Source organism: Nansenia antarctica (assembly GCF_963989245.1).
Source record: "Nansenia antarctica genome assembly, chromosome: 3".
NCBI lineage: Eukaryota > Metazoa > Chordata > Actinopteri > Argentiniformes > Microstomatidae > Nansenia > Nansenia antarctica.
Genome location: NC_137688.1, coordinates 65,690,080 through 65,704,262, shown reverse-complemented (window position 1 = coordinate 65,704,262; position 14,183 = coordinate 65,690,080). Strand labels below are relative to the sequence as shown.

The 14,183-nt window shown below is 43.8% G+C and overlaps 4 protein-coding genes across 4 annotated transcripts in view; all 4 read right to left on the bottom strand.

Moving 5' to 3' along the window:
* Positions 1-2,121: 2,121 nt before the first annotated feature.
* On the bottom strand, positions 2,122-2,532 carry LOC308152865 (histone H3.2; the record flags this gene model as incomplete). Its single annotated transcript, XM_080525937.1, has 1 exon — positions 2,122-2,532. The coding sequence occupies one exon, from the start codon at positions 2,530-2,532 to the stop codon at positions 2,122-2,124; it is 411 nt and encodes a 136-aa protein (XP_080382063.1).
* A 971-nt stretch (positions 2,533-3,503) lies between these two features.
* LOC308152886 (histone H2A-like) lies at positions 3,504-3,890 on the bottom strand (the record flags this gene model as incomplete). Its single annotated transcript, XM_080525958.1, has 1 exon — positions 3,504-3,890. The coding sequence occupies one exon, from the start codon at positions 3,888-3,890 to the stop codon at positions 3,504-3,506; it is 387 nt and encodes a 128-aa protein (XP_080382084.1).
* A 964-nt stretch (positions 3,891-4,854) lies between these two features.
* The window catches only part of LOC308152849 (histone H1-like), a gene marked incomplete at both ends in the record, with an annotated part of 169,670 nt that continues 160,341 nt past the window's right edge, over positions 4,855-14,183 (bottom strand). Inside the window, one exon of the mRNA XM_080525917.1 lies at positions 4,855-4,965. Coding sequence (XP_080382043.1) covers positions 4,855-4,965 — 111 coding nt within the window. The remainder of the gene's footprint in view (positions 4,966-14,183) is intronic.
* LOC308152902 (histone H2B) lies at positions 9,592-9,966 on the bottom strand (the record flags this gene model as incomplete). Its single annotated transcript, XM_080525974.1, has 1 exon — positions 9,592-9,966. The coding sequence occupies one exon, from the start codon at positions 9,964-9,966 to the stop codon at positions 9,592-9,594; it is 375 nt and encodes a 124-aa protein (XP_080382100.1).

Sequence of the window (14,183 nt, the reverse complement as noted above, 5' to 3'; positions counted from 1 at the left end):
TTTATTTTATTTTTTTAAACTGTTGCACCCTATTTCATGCACCCGAATGGTTGCACCCTATTTCACGTGGAGAGATTTGAATTTGCCTGCTGAGCTGTCTCTTGTGCTGTGCGGTGTGCCTGTTCAGGTAATGTTAAATGTGGTTTTAATTAATTATGTTATTACGTTTAGAATTCATTACCTAATGGATATGTTTAGTCAATAAACTAACAGGATGTTTTGTTCATCAATGTAACGTTATTTGCTAAGTTATGAAGCGAATAAGTTTTGCAGTTCAGCTGTTAGCAATAGCTAAGTTAGCTAGCTATTTAGCTAGCTAGATATCGTAAGGGTCTCTCTGGACGCTGTTACTGGGAGGTTGAGAGGAGTGGTCAGCAGTGTTGCCAGATTGGTCTGATGTTTACCAGCCCAATAAGTGCTCAAAATCCGCCCAAATTGATAAAAACCAGACCAAATATTATAGCATAGAATATATAATAATTATACATATCAAAAACGAATAGAATAGAGTAAACAAAGGGACTGCTCAAATACCAAAAATAATATTTGTTGATTGTTTCGATTAGCAATGCTGTGTTCATGTTCAATGCAATGGCAAAATATGATCATGGAAGATAACCTCAATTCAATCATGGTATTATCATATGAAATCCATTTCCATGTGACATCCTCTATAGTCTCAATGAATGTGCCTTTTTAAAACCAACCCCCAATTGAATTGGCAATATAATAAAATGTGTTTTTTGTGTTAATTTTACATTAGCATGGTCTGCAATTAAACACACATTAGCATGGTGATCACAGCATATTTAACACAGTTAACACAGTCTCTGTCAAGTTATTTTAAAACATTTTTTTTCATGGGAAACCAGGCCAAATTCTGTGCACCAGCCCAAGCCCAATTTTACCAGCACAATGCAACCTAAACTAGCCCAATTGGGCTGGAAGGGGTCTTTGGGCCTTGTTGGGGTGACAGTGCTGAGCTGTGTAATATTAGAGCTCCCCATAAGTGAGTGATGCTTTATCATAACCTACTATTCTGTATTCTGTGATTTGGTTTTAAGAGTAATATGTAATTATTTCCCACTTCAATGAATCTCAGAGGGTTGACTCTCAGATTGAGCTCTCTCTGTGAAATCTAGAATCTGAGATTATTGAAGCCCAATCCTGTGATGGTGTCAACAGTCAGAGGATGTTCATATCTGGTCAGACTGGACCTCTATTACATATTCCTGGGGTCAGGTCATCTTCATTTGAATGATCCAATGATTGCAAATAGGACATTTGTTTTCAATGTTTTCTCAATAAACTGTAAAAGAGATTATTTTATTTTTTAGAGATTATTATTATTATTTTCTACATTTAAATGTTTTCCTTGTACAATGTAAATGACCCTAACCATCAAATCAGATTAAACTTTATTTACAATACATACTGTGGCACATTTCATTCACATATGCAGTATAGCCTAACGTGTTTTAATAACCCTGACATTCAATACAATACAACATGCTTTTATAATCATGTGCTCATTGTGTGTGGATTTATGGCAAATTCTTCTAATTTAATCCATTTTAAATTGAGTCTATAACACCACATAATATGGAAAATTGAAGGGGTCTGAACACTGTATATGTATATATATATATATATATATATATATATATATATATATATATATATATATATATATATATACATACATATACTGTCTATTTTAAGAACAGCCTATGGGGGTACCGCATTTTGATGTCCTCCCAGCACCATTAAGCTTTAGCCGAAGTAAATCACAGACCTTGTGTGGAGAAAATCCGTGACCTACAGAATACACTGACTGACCCTGATTTACTTCGGATTATTTTACATAAGGAGTGCTTATCATAGTTAGACCATCACAACGAATTCACACATTAAGGCCTTATGCTGTTGTGAATTGGCCTACATGTATTTCGGTTACCGAGATGGCACGGTCAGCATCCCTGCAGGCTACTCATTTGAGTCGTATAACCTATAGATTAACGCCCTACACGGGTGGTAAATAGAAACACGCCTTTGAGGGAAATATTGAGGTGGCTCTTAAAAGAGCCTTTGGGGATCTACTGTTAGATCAGGGTGGTGATCTTAGGCGCGCTCTCCACGGATACGGCGGGCCAGCTGGATGTCTTTGGGCATGATGGTGACTCTCTTGGCGTGGATGGCGCACAGGTTGGTGTCCTCGAACAGACCAACCAGGTAAGCCTCGCTAGCCTCCTGCAGGGCCATCACAGCAGAGCTCTGGAAGCGGAGGTCGGTCTTGAAATCTTGGGCGATTTCTCTTACCAGGCGCTGGAAGGGCAGTTTGCGGATCAGCAGCTCGGTGGACTTCTGGTAACGACGGATCTCCCTCAGAGCCACGGTGCCGGGCCTGTAACGGTGAGGCTTCTTCACGCCGCCGGTGGCCGGGGCGCTTTTACGGGCAGCCTTGGTGGCGAGCTGCTTCCTTGGGGCTTTGCCGCCGGTGGATTTACGAGCGGTTTGCTTGGTTCTGGCCATGACGATATCTTCCTTCGGTCAGTTGGAGTATAACCAATCTCAACAGAACGTTGTACATTTATAAACCCCTAGTCGTGCCCCGATTGGTTGGCGACTATAGACGAGCTCATTGGCTCGTTGGCGCCTCCTTCTCCGGCTGCCATTGGACACGAGCACCGTCCACAAATTCAAACACTTATACCCTGCCGCGCGCTTCCTTTGTTTGGCCCCTCCCCCAAACCGTTGGCTTCAAAGAGATTCCGATATCTTTTGTCAATGATAATCTATCCTTTAAATTATTATTTTTTAAAGCCAAAACAAATGTGAAGATACAAAAAAGTATGTAATGTACGACTATATGAATACAAATGAACAAGAACAGTGTAAACATTATGTACAGAGATCAGCGTGGTGCAGACACTTATTTTGTCTTTACGGTGGTTGTGTGCCATTGGACGTCCTTTAATCTCGCTGCTGTTGTGGACATTGTTGTCCTCTATCCTTAATCTATAACTTCATCATTGTTGTCCTCTATTCTAAATCTATAATTTCATTATTGTTGTCCTCTATTCTAAATCTATAATTTCAACATTGTTGTCCTCTAATTTTAATCTAAAGTTTCATAACTAGTTGTCCTCACCCAGTTCATACAAATGATGAACCAACAAACGCAAACTATTATTATGGAAGAACAAGGTCCACTACACAAGGAAGGGGTGATGTTTAAAACCGTAAAAAAGTACTAAACGTTATTTCAAACGCTGAGGCAGTGACATCACGAGGATGTTTTCTGCCCAACCCTGTGTAATATGTATGGGTGCGTTCTCTGCCTCGTACATGAAATCACAATTAGTGTTCTTCACAACATGAAACACTCATAACGCAGACAAACAGTGGAGGGAGAGATGGACTGCACTTTTGGAGAGAGAAGTGGTTGGCTCTTAAAAGAGCCTTTGGGGTTAAGTAGTGGGGTCAAAGCCGTAGTAGAACTTTTACTTGGCTTTGGCGGGCTTCTCGGTCTTCTTGGGGAGCAGCACTGCCTGGATGTTGGGCAGCACACCACCCTGAGCAATGGTCACACCGCCCAGCAGTTTGTTCAGCTCCTCGTCGTTACGGACGGCCAGCTGCAGATGACGGGGGATGATACGAGACTTCTTGTTGTCGCGGGCGGCGTTGCCGGCCAACTCCAGGATCTCAGCAGTCAGGTACTCGAGCACGGCGGCCAGGTAAACCGGTGCGCCGGCGCCCACACGATGGGCATAGTTGCCCTTGCGTAGGAGCCTGTGGACACGGCCCACAGGGAACTGAAGCCCGGCGCGAGAAGAGCGGGTCTTTGCCTTTGCTCTGGCCTTGCCTCCAGTTTTGCCTCTTCCTGACATGGTGACGGTTTAGCGGGATCTCAAACAAGATGAAGAAAATAATTTCAGATAACAGTTCCGCCGCTTGGAGCGTCGTTCTTATAGCTCGCCTTGACGGCGTTCATTGGCCACTGGGTCGATGTCACCTCATCCAATCAAGAGACAGAGATTGTGACACTTCTGTCTTTGTGAGTTTCCCTCGCGCGCCAGAAATATTAATAGAAATGTAATCATTATATAATCTTAATTTAATTATTTAGTCATTTAAAGGCAATATTAAAAAGATGGGTTTTTAGTCTTGACTCTAGCGCTGAGGTTGCATCCCTAATGTAAACTGGCAGTGGAGACACAATTTGGGTGTATAAAATGAGAATGCAGCCTCACCAAATCTCTTCTTTTGTACATGTGGTACACAGAGAAAACCAGCGTCAGAAGACCTGACATGACATATTCAATATACTAAAACTAGTATATGCCATAATATAATAATAATAATAATATATAATTGATACGTATATAATATGTACATTGTGAAGTGCGTTCCCAGCTCTCTGTAGTACGTTACTCCTGACTGAGCGAAAAGTGTTCTGTTATCTCCCGCCTTTCTGTCCAAATATAACGTATTGGTGTAACGGAAAGAGGAACTAACTGTATATGTTGATATTATATGCAACTTTATCATTATGGACACTGTCATACCCCCACCATCCTCTCCCGCACACAGATCTACCGAGTGACACTTTATAGCGTCAAAGTGTAAACTAGACCTAGATGTCAAATCTCTCATTACTGCTCATTATTTACTCAATAAGTAAAACCATGATTGTCGTGTGTGTAAGTCCGTGGTTGACACTGGTGTAAAATACTAAAATAAACACTCGACTTTTCCTGTCGTCATGGATAATGCGTTTTTACGAAAATGTGGGTGGCTCTTAAAAGAGCCTTTTTGTGGTACAAATGGTGTCGGAAAGAACACTTTGAATGTTTACTTCTTCTTTGGGGCTGCCTTCTTTGCCTTGGGCTTCACCGTTTTGGGTTTGGCTACCTTGGGCTTGGCTGCCTTGACGGCCTTTTTGGGGCTCTTAGCCGGAGCCTTCTTGACCGGTGTGGCCTTCTTGACTTTCTTGGGGCTCTTGGTGGCCTTCTTGGTGACTGCCGCGGACTTCTTTGCCTTCTTGGGAGACTTCTTGGCCACGGCGGGTTTCTTTGCCTTCTTGGGAGACTTCTTGGCAGCGACGGGCTTCTTTGTGGCCGCCTTCTTGGGTTTCGGGGCGGCGGCTTTCTTCGCCGGCTTCTTGGCCGCCACGACAGCCTGTTTGTTGAGCTTGAAAGAGCCGGAGGCCCCGGTGCCCTTGAGCTGGAGCAGAGTGCCCTTGGTGACGAGGGTCTTGACGGCGACCTTGACGCGGGAGTTGTTCTTCTCCACGTCGTAGCCACCGGCCGACAGCGCCTTCTTGAGTGCGGCCAGAGACACGCCGCTCCTCTCCTTGGATGCGGACACGGCCGTCACGATGAGCTCGCCAACGCTGGGGCCAGCTGCTTTCTTGGGCCTGGCTGCTGCCTTCTTCTTAGGTGCCTTGGCCGGCGCGGGGGCTGCTGCTGGTGCGACTTCTGCCATGTCTGTAGAAAGTCTCGTTCGTTCCGGTAAACCAACTAGTCTGCAAAGCTGCTCTGTGAGAATGAAGCTCAACCCGGAGCAGGGGGCTGTCCTTAAACGCGGCATGAGAACCGTGCAGACTCAACCATCCCTGCTCAGCAGTCTGCTGCCGAAATGTTCGGGCGCCTGTGTTTTCTCTTCGCGAATAACGGGCTAAAAGTCACCAGTGGTGCCGAGTTGAGGTCCAAATGCAAACGGGCCAGCGAGCAGACTTGCCTCCGTTTAGAATAAAGTCATGTGAGCCGCGAAGGCTTCGTGTGTTTTGTTGTGACTCTCTCAAAACCCCACCGTTCCACTGTCGGAGGGAGCGGTGCGCACAGCTTTTCCTGTGTTATTTGTCTCATAAAGTGTCTTAAATTGCATACGATTGGGACCAGCACTCGTTGTCCAGGTAGCCAGGTTGTCTGGTAAGGGAGTACAAAGGTTGAGGGTCCCCCGATGTGGTGCGGGGTGTTATAAATATGAGCTCTTTTGGTGGTCGTGAAACACAGTCGCGGGGATGGGGCTGAGAGCTTGTCCCTATAGGTGATTTTTCAGATGGTGTCCCTCTCCCTCCTATTAAATCTAAACAAGACAGGTGAAAGCCATAGTTAGACTATGATTGTTGCATGTTTACTCTGAGGAATAAATTGCGATATTATCACCAGCATTTTAATCCTGACACGATGATATTTTGAGACGTGTGTCGTCCGTGTCGAGGATGTATATCAGCAGTCTTATGATGAATATGTTCGGCTACTAAACTAGATAGTAACTAGCCTTAAAATTGCGATCATAACTTTGTTTGTAAAAATAATAATAAATGAAGGCAGGCAGGCGAGTTGTTTGTCTAACTTCCCCCTATCTTCATGGACAAGACATGTCTCCTGTGAGGAAGTCTCCACAATCAATTGCCATATTACCAGCATATCACTGACACGATAAATGGTTGATTCGTTCCCTGTGACTTGTGTCGTCCGTCTTGAACAACATTGTGTTCATCCTGAATATGAAATGTCCGACAATGAAGACGACGAACATATCAACGACCTATTTACCTGTCAGTAAAAACACACTGAGGACCCTATCAGGAGCTCTCATTCAATGTCACTTCGACTATGCCGTAACATCATGGTACTATAGAACCACACAGGCCCATAAAACAAGACTCCAGACAGCCCAAAATAAACTGGTTAGGCTTCTGCTAGGCTTCAACCCTAGGACACATCTAACCGCTGCTCATTTTTTGAGCCTTGATTGGCTACGAGTAGTTGACAGAGTGCAGCAGCTTGCACTGGGCCTGGTCTTCAAGATACGCTACACCACAAAGACACCCAAGTACCTGTCAACATACTTCCAAAAAGTGAACAACGTCCACACATACAACACCAGAGGAAGCTCCACGAACCACGTTCAACCGCGTTGCACCACAAACAAGGGGTTAAACTCGTTTGCAAACTATGCAGTAAAAATGTGGAACGCCCTTCCTATAATCTTAAAGGAGTGCAAAACACTGCCCACCTTCAAAACCACTCTCAAAAAACATTTACAGGAGGCTGCAATCCGTAACTGGACCCTCTAAATCAAAAATCAGATTAAAAGACCCGAACTACCCACTGTACATACTTTGTGTTTTGTCCCCCGCCCCCACCTGTGGTGTATGTCCCCACCTGTCCTACCCGCTGTACATACCTGATGTTTTGTTGTATTGTATATCTAGTATTGTTCTTCCCATGATGGATGTATTTTTATCTTGTAGATAGTAATAGTTATTTGTCTGTATTATCTTGTAGATAGTACTAGTTTTTTTTTCCTGTCTGTCTTACATGTAACGATGAATTGAAAATCAAGGACCCCAATTGAAATAAGCCAGTGGCTTTCTTGGGTTTTTATCCTTTTAGTTGACCTTGTATGTAATATGTACTTTCATGTACCTACTTCTGCAAATCTTCTAATAAAGTTTTCAATCAATCAATCAAAACCTAAGAGTAGTACTATAATGGACTAAGTAGGCCTACAGCCTTACAGTTGCATCAATCTCTCGCTAATAAACGCTTTATTTATGTAGCACTTTTTTCCCCAAAACAAGTTACAGCGTACTTCACATAAAACGAAAATATAAATGAAACAGGTTGAAAGAGGACCAAGTGTGCACAGATGCAGAAATTCATAAACAAATGGGTCGTCAAGTTAAAGGGAAACACAGGCCTAATAAAGCTATCAAGCTGGACCACTCCAAGTCGTTGCACACACCTGTCACACATTTCGCCAGCCTAATGTCATCGGGATGATATGATTGCCTAGATCAGAAAAACAACAACATTGTGTTGCTTTATTTATAGATCTCTCCAACGCATTAGATATGGTCGACCATTACCTACCCATTCAGAGGTTGTCTGAAATAGACCTGGATCAGGCTTCATGCTTCCTAACCCTAACCCTTCTATAGAAGGTTTGAACATTACTGAATAGAGTTAAGACATAGTGGGCTGGTTTCACAGACAAGGCTTAAGGTTTGTCCCAAACTAAAAAGCATCAATGGAGATTTTATATTGAAAGTGTGATTTAGTCCTTTGGATTAGATTATCTGTAAATAATTGTAAAGGGTATTGATATGCTGATGACACTGTTGTACAGTAGGCTATTACCCCCATGACTGACCAGGCTCTTTCTGAGCTACAGTCTGCATTCACTTTGTTTGTAATTCTGGAAAGACTAAATCTACGTTACTTACCAAATCACAGAAACATGTATCTGATGATTCACTTACGTCAAATGTATTTGGTGTTAGGGTTAGGGTTCCAAGTCACGTTGGATAAAGATGTTTGCTAAACAACTTCTCCCTCTTCATTACTCCCTTTTATAGTGGGGGAAATAAGTATTCAACACATCAATAATTGTTGTAATTCAACATATTTATATTGCAGCTATTCACATTACATTAAGACCAGACATTGGTATTAAGTTAATCAAACTACACAGCTAAAGAAACTGTAACATTCCTGAAAAAAGTTCCTACATACCTACAGTGAAGTTGGGAGGTTGATGCGTCACGGCGTTGGGCTGCTTCTCTTCACACGGTGGAGCTCTGGTGGAACCCAGAAGACCAGGGAAGATGCTCCTGGTCTCCCAGCAGGACAAAGATCCAAAACATCTCAGCTGGTTCCAGAGGGAGGAAGTAAAGGTGTTGGACTGTCAACCGGCAGCTTAAATCCAATATAAAACGTGTGGAAGCCACTGAAGATCAATATTCACCAGCAGACCCCCAGAATCTTCAAGACTTAAAGACTCAGTGTTGAAGAACGGCTAAAATCCTCATCACTCACTTTCATACAGCGAGCATCTCGAAGCATCTTGAAGCATCTCGAAGCCATCACTGGAATGAGGCTGAACTAAATTTCAGTTAGAGTTCAATACTTCTTGCCTGTGTCATCCCCTTTATTGCTACAGTGGATTATTACCATTGCTTCATCTGTATGGTCTTATTGAGTTGATATCATGTCTGGTCTTAATGTCATGTGAATAGATGCAATAGCAATATGTTAAGTTAAACATGTTGAATACTTATTTCCCCCACTGTAAAGTCCTCCAGGCCCTACTTACCTAATCTCATTATTACAATTCAGGGTAATGAGGTTCATCTGTGTTTAAGTTCTCAGACTTGGTTAACTCTTGAGGCTCCCCACTAAATTGGATAAATCCGCTTTTAATTCCTGTGCACCTAACTGCTAGAACAATCTACAGAAAGGACATTCAGTTGGCTGTTCCGGTGCCACTTGTGCAGTTTAGGGTGTTAAATGAGGACCTCCATGGTGATTTAAATGTGATTTATCTTAATATCGTGGTTATATATGATGGGTGATTCCCCAGTAATATTAAACAATATATATTGGCCATGCGTGCACAGCTTAGTTACCCGTTCATTTGACAGACAGGAGGGAGAAAGTGTGGCGAGATCACCTGCACGTTCAAGTACTACAACATTGTAGCACGCGAGATCAACCCGCTATGGAATTAGTCTTATGTTGAAAGGGTGGGTGGCTCTTAAAAGAGCCTTTGGGGTTAGTGGAGCAGGCAGAAGCGCTACTACTTGGAGCTGGTGTACTTGGTCACGGCCTTGGTGCCCTCGGACACCGCGTGCTTGGCCAGCTCACCGGGGAGCAGCAGACGCACGGCGGTCTGGATCTCCCTGGAGGTGATGGTAGACCGCTTGTTGTAGTGGGCCAGGCGAGAAGACTCACCGGCGATGCGCTCGAAGATGTCGTTGACAAAGGAGTTCATGATTCCCATGGCCTTGGAGGAGATGCCGGTGTCGGGGTGGACCTGCTTCAGGACCTTGTACACGTAGATGGCATAGCTCTCCTTCCTGGACTTTCTGCGCTTCTTGCCGGTTTTGCCTGCGGTCTTGGTGACGGCTTTCTTGGAGCCCTTCTTGGGCGCTGACTTCGCTGGCTCGGGCATTTGATGATGGCTCGTTTCTTTTCAGGAACGAATGGCGGGGCTGTGGTCACCTACCCGATATATGAAGGGGGAGCTATGCAAATTAGGCGGCTACTGACACACGCTTTCGAGCTTGACTCAGGCGCTCAACAAACATACGCTTGCCTCGCGGACACATAAATGATCTGCGCGCGCGCGGGCTCCTAAGTCTCCTCCCCCACAAACCCATTACGCTGCTTTACCACTCGGCTGTCCGGTTGCCGTGGTGTTTTTTCACTTTCTTCTTCCTCATCTTCTTGGATGCGTCCTATAATGTGGAATGTTCTGTTCAAGTTACTGTGTCCGATTCCTCGTCTTGTCATTACTCCCCCCTCTTTTCTATTTCCTCCCCTGTTTTTCTCACTACCCACAACATGGAGGTGTCTTCCTCTTGTCTCCTTTTTTATTGGCTTCCATATGGCAGCAGTTATTATTATTAACCAATGTGAGATCCAGTGTCGACACCTTTCCTGTGTTCACATCTATTCTTCTTTTACCTCCGTCATTGAAACATTGAAACATGTGTAACGATGGTCAAACAGGCAAACTTCTTTCAACCAATTATTTGTATTGATCTGCATGGAAGACATATAAAACACAAATCTTCCTCTGGTCTGCAACTCTTGTGAATCCATTAAGATGGCAGCCATATTCTGGTTGTCCCACCGTGTATGTATATTTCACATCAGAATAATTTGTTTACAGAAAGAACACACATTTCCCTCAAACATTACAAATAACAATTACAAACAACATGTGGAGCAACATACCTGCATGGAAGACATATAAAACACAAATCTTCCTCTGGTCTGCAACTCTTGTGAATCTGCGCATTCAAAATAACATACAATAAATGTTCTGTTTCACATCATCACAATACATCACATCATCACAATACATGTAAAAACAAACAGCACAGTACTACACCAACATTTTCACCCTACATTACAAGATTCTCCACACAAACAACAAAACACGAGGAGCATTTTACATCGCGCACATACCCATTAAGATGGCAGCCATATTCTGGTACCACCGTAAGTACGGCAACAACAGAAGGACAAAAGAACGCGCAGACCTGCAGTACACCCAAACTCCAAAGGGGGCTCCAACAACAACCAGGGCTGCTCAAGCACGGCGAAACTCATCTACATTCACCACAACTAAACATACATTCCCAACTCTGTTACACCCATCTCCCCTGAATTTCGCCAAACTTGAGCAGCAACTATACATTTAAATACTACTTTTAACTTTTTACACTATTACATAGGGCCGCCAAAGGACAGGACAGCCAACTTGAAAAGTATCCTATAAGGATGAAGTGGAAAGAGAGGTAAACTATCTCTCCAACCAACTACTGGCGGTAGGATGCGTTCTACACCCCACAAGACCCTTTTTTCACTGTGTATTACTAGCCTTCAAGAGGCCACAACCTCTTATGAAACAATCAGAATAACGAACAAACCTATATGTCATAGGATGTCAGTGTGCACAGTGTATACATGCACTGAACTGAGCTTCGGCTTATCTAACTGTGGAAAGCCTGGAACACTGACCTACAAACAGCTCGAATGTTTGACTTAGTGTCTTGCAGGGACGTGCCGTCCATATAAGCAGGGTAAGCAGTGCTTACCCAACGAAAAAAGAAAAATATTAAAATAAAAGTGCATGTAACCGTTTGTTTGTTTTCATTAAAAGAGTCGTATGTTAGGTCCCAGGGCAGCAGGAGTCATTCATTTTGACGTTGCATTTTTAGCGCCACCTGTAGGAGTAAAGCACTCCCTACTCTGCTTTGCATATAAGCACTTCGCTCTCTGCTTTCCCTCGCGTACATTCGAATGCGTGAAAATGTCTTTTTTATTTTTTCCCGATGCCTCAACTCGCTGTTTAATGTGACCAGGGTAAGCATGCTTACAGCCAATCAGAGTAGGTCTTTCATTCCGATAAGAGCTACTGATTGGCTCTTATCACTTTCAAGTTCACTTAACATTTCACCTCTCGCCTGGCAGAATAGCTTATGCCAGCTAGCTCAAACGATCTAAATAATAATAATCAATAAGGATAACTTGCTTGATTTTGTGAATATGGACATTACTGTCAGCGACCTAAAGGGATTTTGTAGACTGGACTGGACTGGAAAAACACAACTACTGGCTAAAGGCCGCCCGGCCGCTCGCTCACCGATGTTCACACTGACCCAGAAAGGGAGAGTCGCCAGCGGCTACAGCAAGCCTGGTATGAGCGGTTTATATGATGTATATGATTCGCGAGGCTGGTGGCGATCTGTGCTTGTTTATATGGTTTGAGTACTTTGAGAGGGAGGGTCTGTGATGTGATGTCAAGTGCCTGTGTGACAAAGTGTGAAAAGAAAGTGTGTTGTGTTTACTATGGAGGATGGAAACGGTGTGTGTCTGTGTTGTGCGTGTGTGCGTGTGCGATGTTGAAACTGGACTTGTAGATTTCAGTAGGTTGGCTACTTGAAAAGATCTTTGAACAATGAGCACCCCTGATATAGTCGAAACTTTTTTTTATAGCTGTTTGTCGCGGTGATTACTGTTGTGTAGCGGCCTATATATGCCATGTAATGTCTATTTCTCATCCGATACGATTAGATGCGAGCTATATAATATCTAATAATATAACATGATTCGCATGCGCGCTATGCCATTATGTCCAGCGCTGAACGGGCGCCTCACTGGGAACTGAACAGACAGCATCGATCAATGAACGGACTCCACATTACGTTAACTGAAGTTTGTTAAATTGTTTGGGATTAATGTGAGTTTTCTATTTTCTCTTTCCAGTTTTACCCTTTTTTTTATCAATAAAACAACGTCATTTCTATAACCAGGGGGGTATTCCATCAACATCGCTAAAAGAAAATCCAGGTTTAGTCTGACAAAGTCTCGCGAGGGTTCCTAAAAATATACAGGCATATTCCGATAAATCTCGCGAGAGTTATCAAAAATAAGCCAGGATTTTCCTTTAGCGACGTTGATGGAATACCCCCCAGGTCTTGCTGGTTGGGAAGGCATTTCGTTTAGCTGCCTTTGATTGATTGATTGAAAACTTTATTAGAAGATTTGCAGAAGTAGGTACATGAAAGTACATATTACATACAAGGTCAACTAAAAGGATAAAAAACCCAAGAAAGCCACTGGCTTATTTCAATTGGGGTCCTGTCAAATCATACTTAATCGGACTCGGGAGTATGACAATGAGGAGAACATAACTGTTTTTGTATGTCGTCCTGAAGACCGGCTGTTAGATCATATCGCTGAAGTTTGTCTCCATAGTGTAAATGTTGTCCGTTTCGTTTGTTATCCTTGTTATTGTGCGATAAAGTTAAGGCGCTCCGCTTCGGGACACCATTTTCAGCTGAGCACCAAACACACACACACAACACTGCCCGAGAGAGAAGGACCCGCCCCCTTTAGTTAGCCTATAGGCCAACTAAAGGGGGCGGGTCCTTCTCTCTCGGGCAGGCTAACTAAAGGGGGCGGGTCCTTCTCTCTCGGGCAGGCTAACTAAAGGGGGCGGGTCCTTCTCTCTCGGGCAGTGTTGTGCGTGTATGAGTGTGTGTGTGTTTGGTGCTCAGCTGAAAATGGTGGCCCGAAGCCAAAATTCGCTAAAGCGAATTGTATTCAAATTGTGCTTAGAGGGAATTATTTTCACCGGACATTATGTCCGACGAGTTTTCAATTTGTCGGACTTCAACAAATTTTACCGGACAAAGACCGGTAATTGCCGGTTAACGGAAACCCTGATTAGAACATTGATATATCAGACATGAGTAGTAGAACACTGATATCAGCTCCTCAGGACAGTCTTCTGGGTCTGATCTTTACTAGTGAAAGAACTTCTTCATCTCCTTTATTTCTCTCTCTCTCTCCTCTTCTGTATACTGTTATGATGAGAATCTCTCTTTTGCCCTCCCTCCCTCCCTCTCTCCCACCACCACTCTCTCTCCCCCCTCTCCCACCCTCTCTCTTCATCTCCCCCCTCCCTTTCTCGGTCCTGCAGTGCTGGGGAACCTGGCAGAGACGTACGTGGCAGCGATCCGCAGCGGACAGATCCCCTGTCTGGAAAACGCTGTGGTGGCTCTGTCCCGCATTGAGAACTCTGCTGCTGTGGAGCGTGCCAGGGTCCACTACGAGAAGAAGATGGCAGAGTTTGTAGCCTACCCCACTCACACC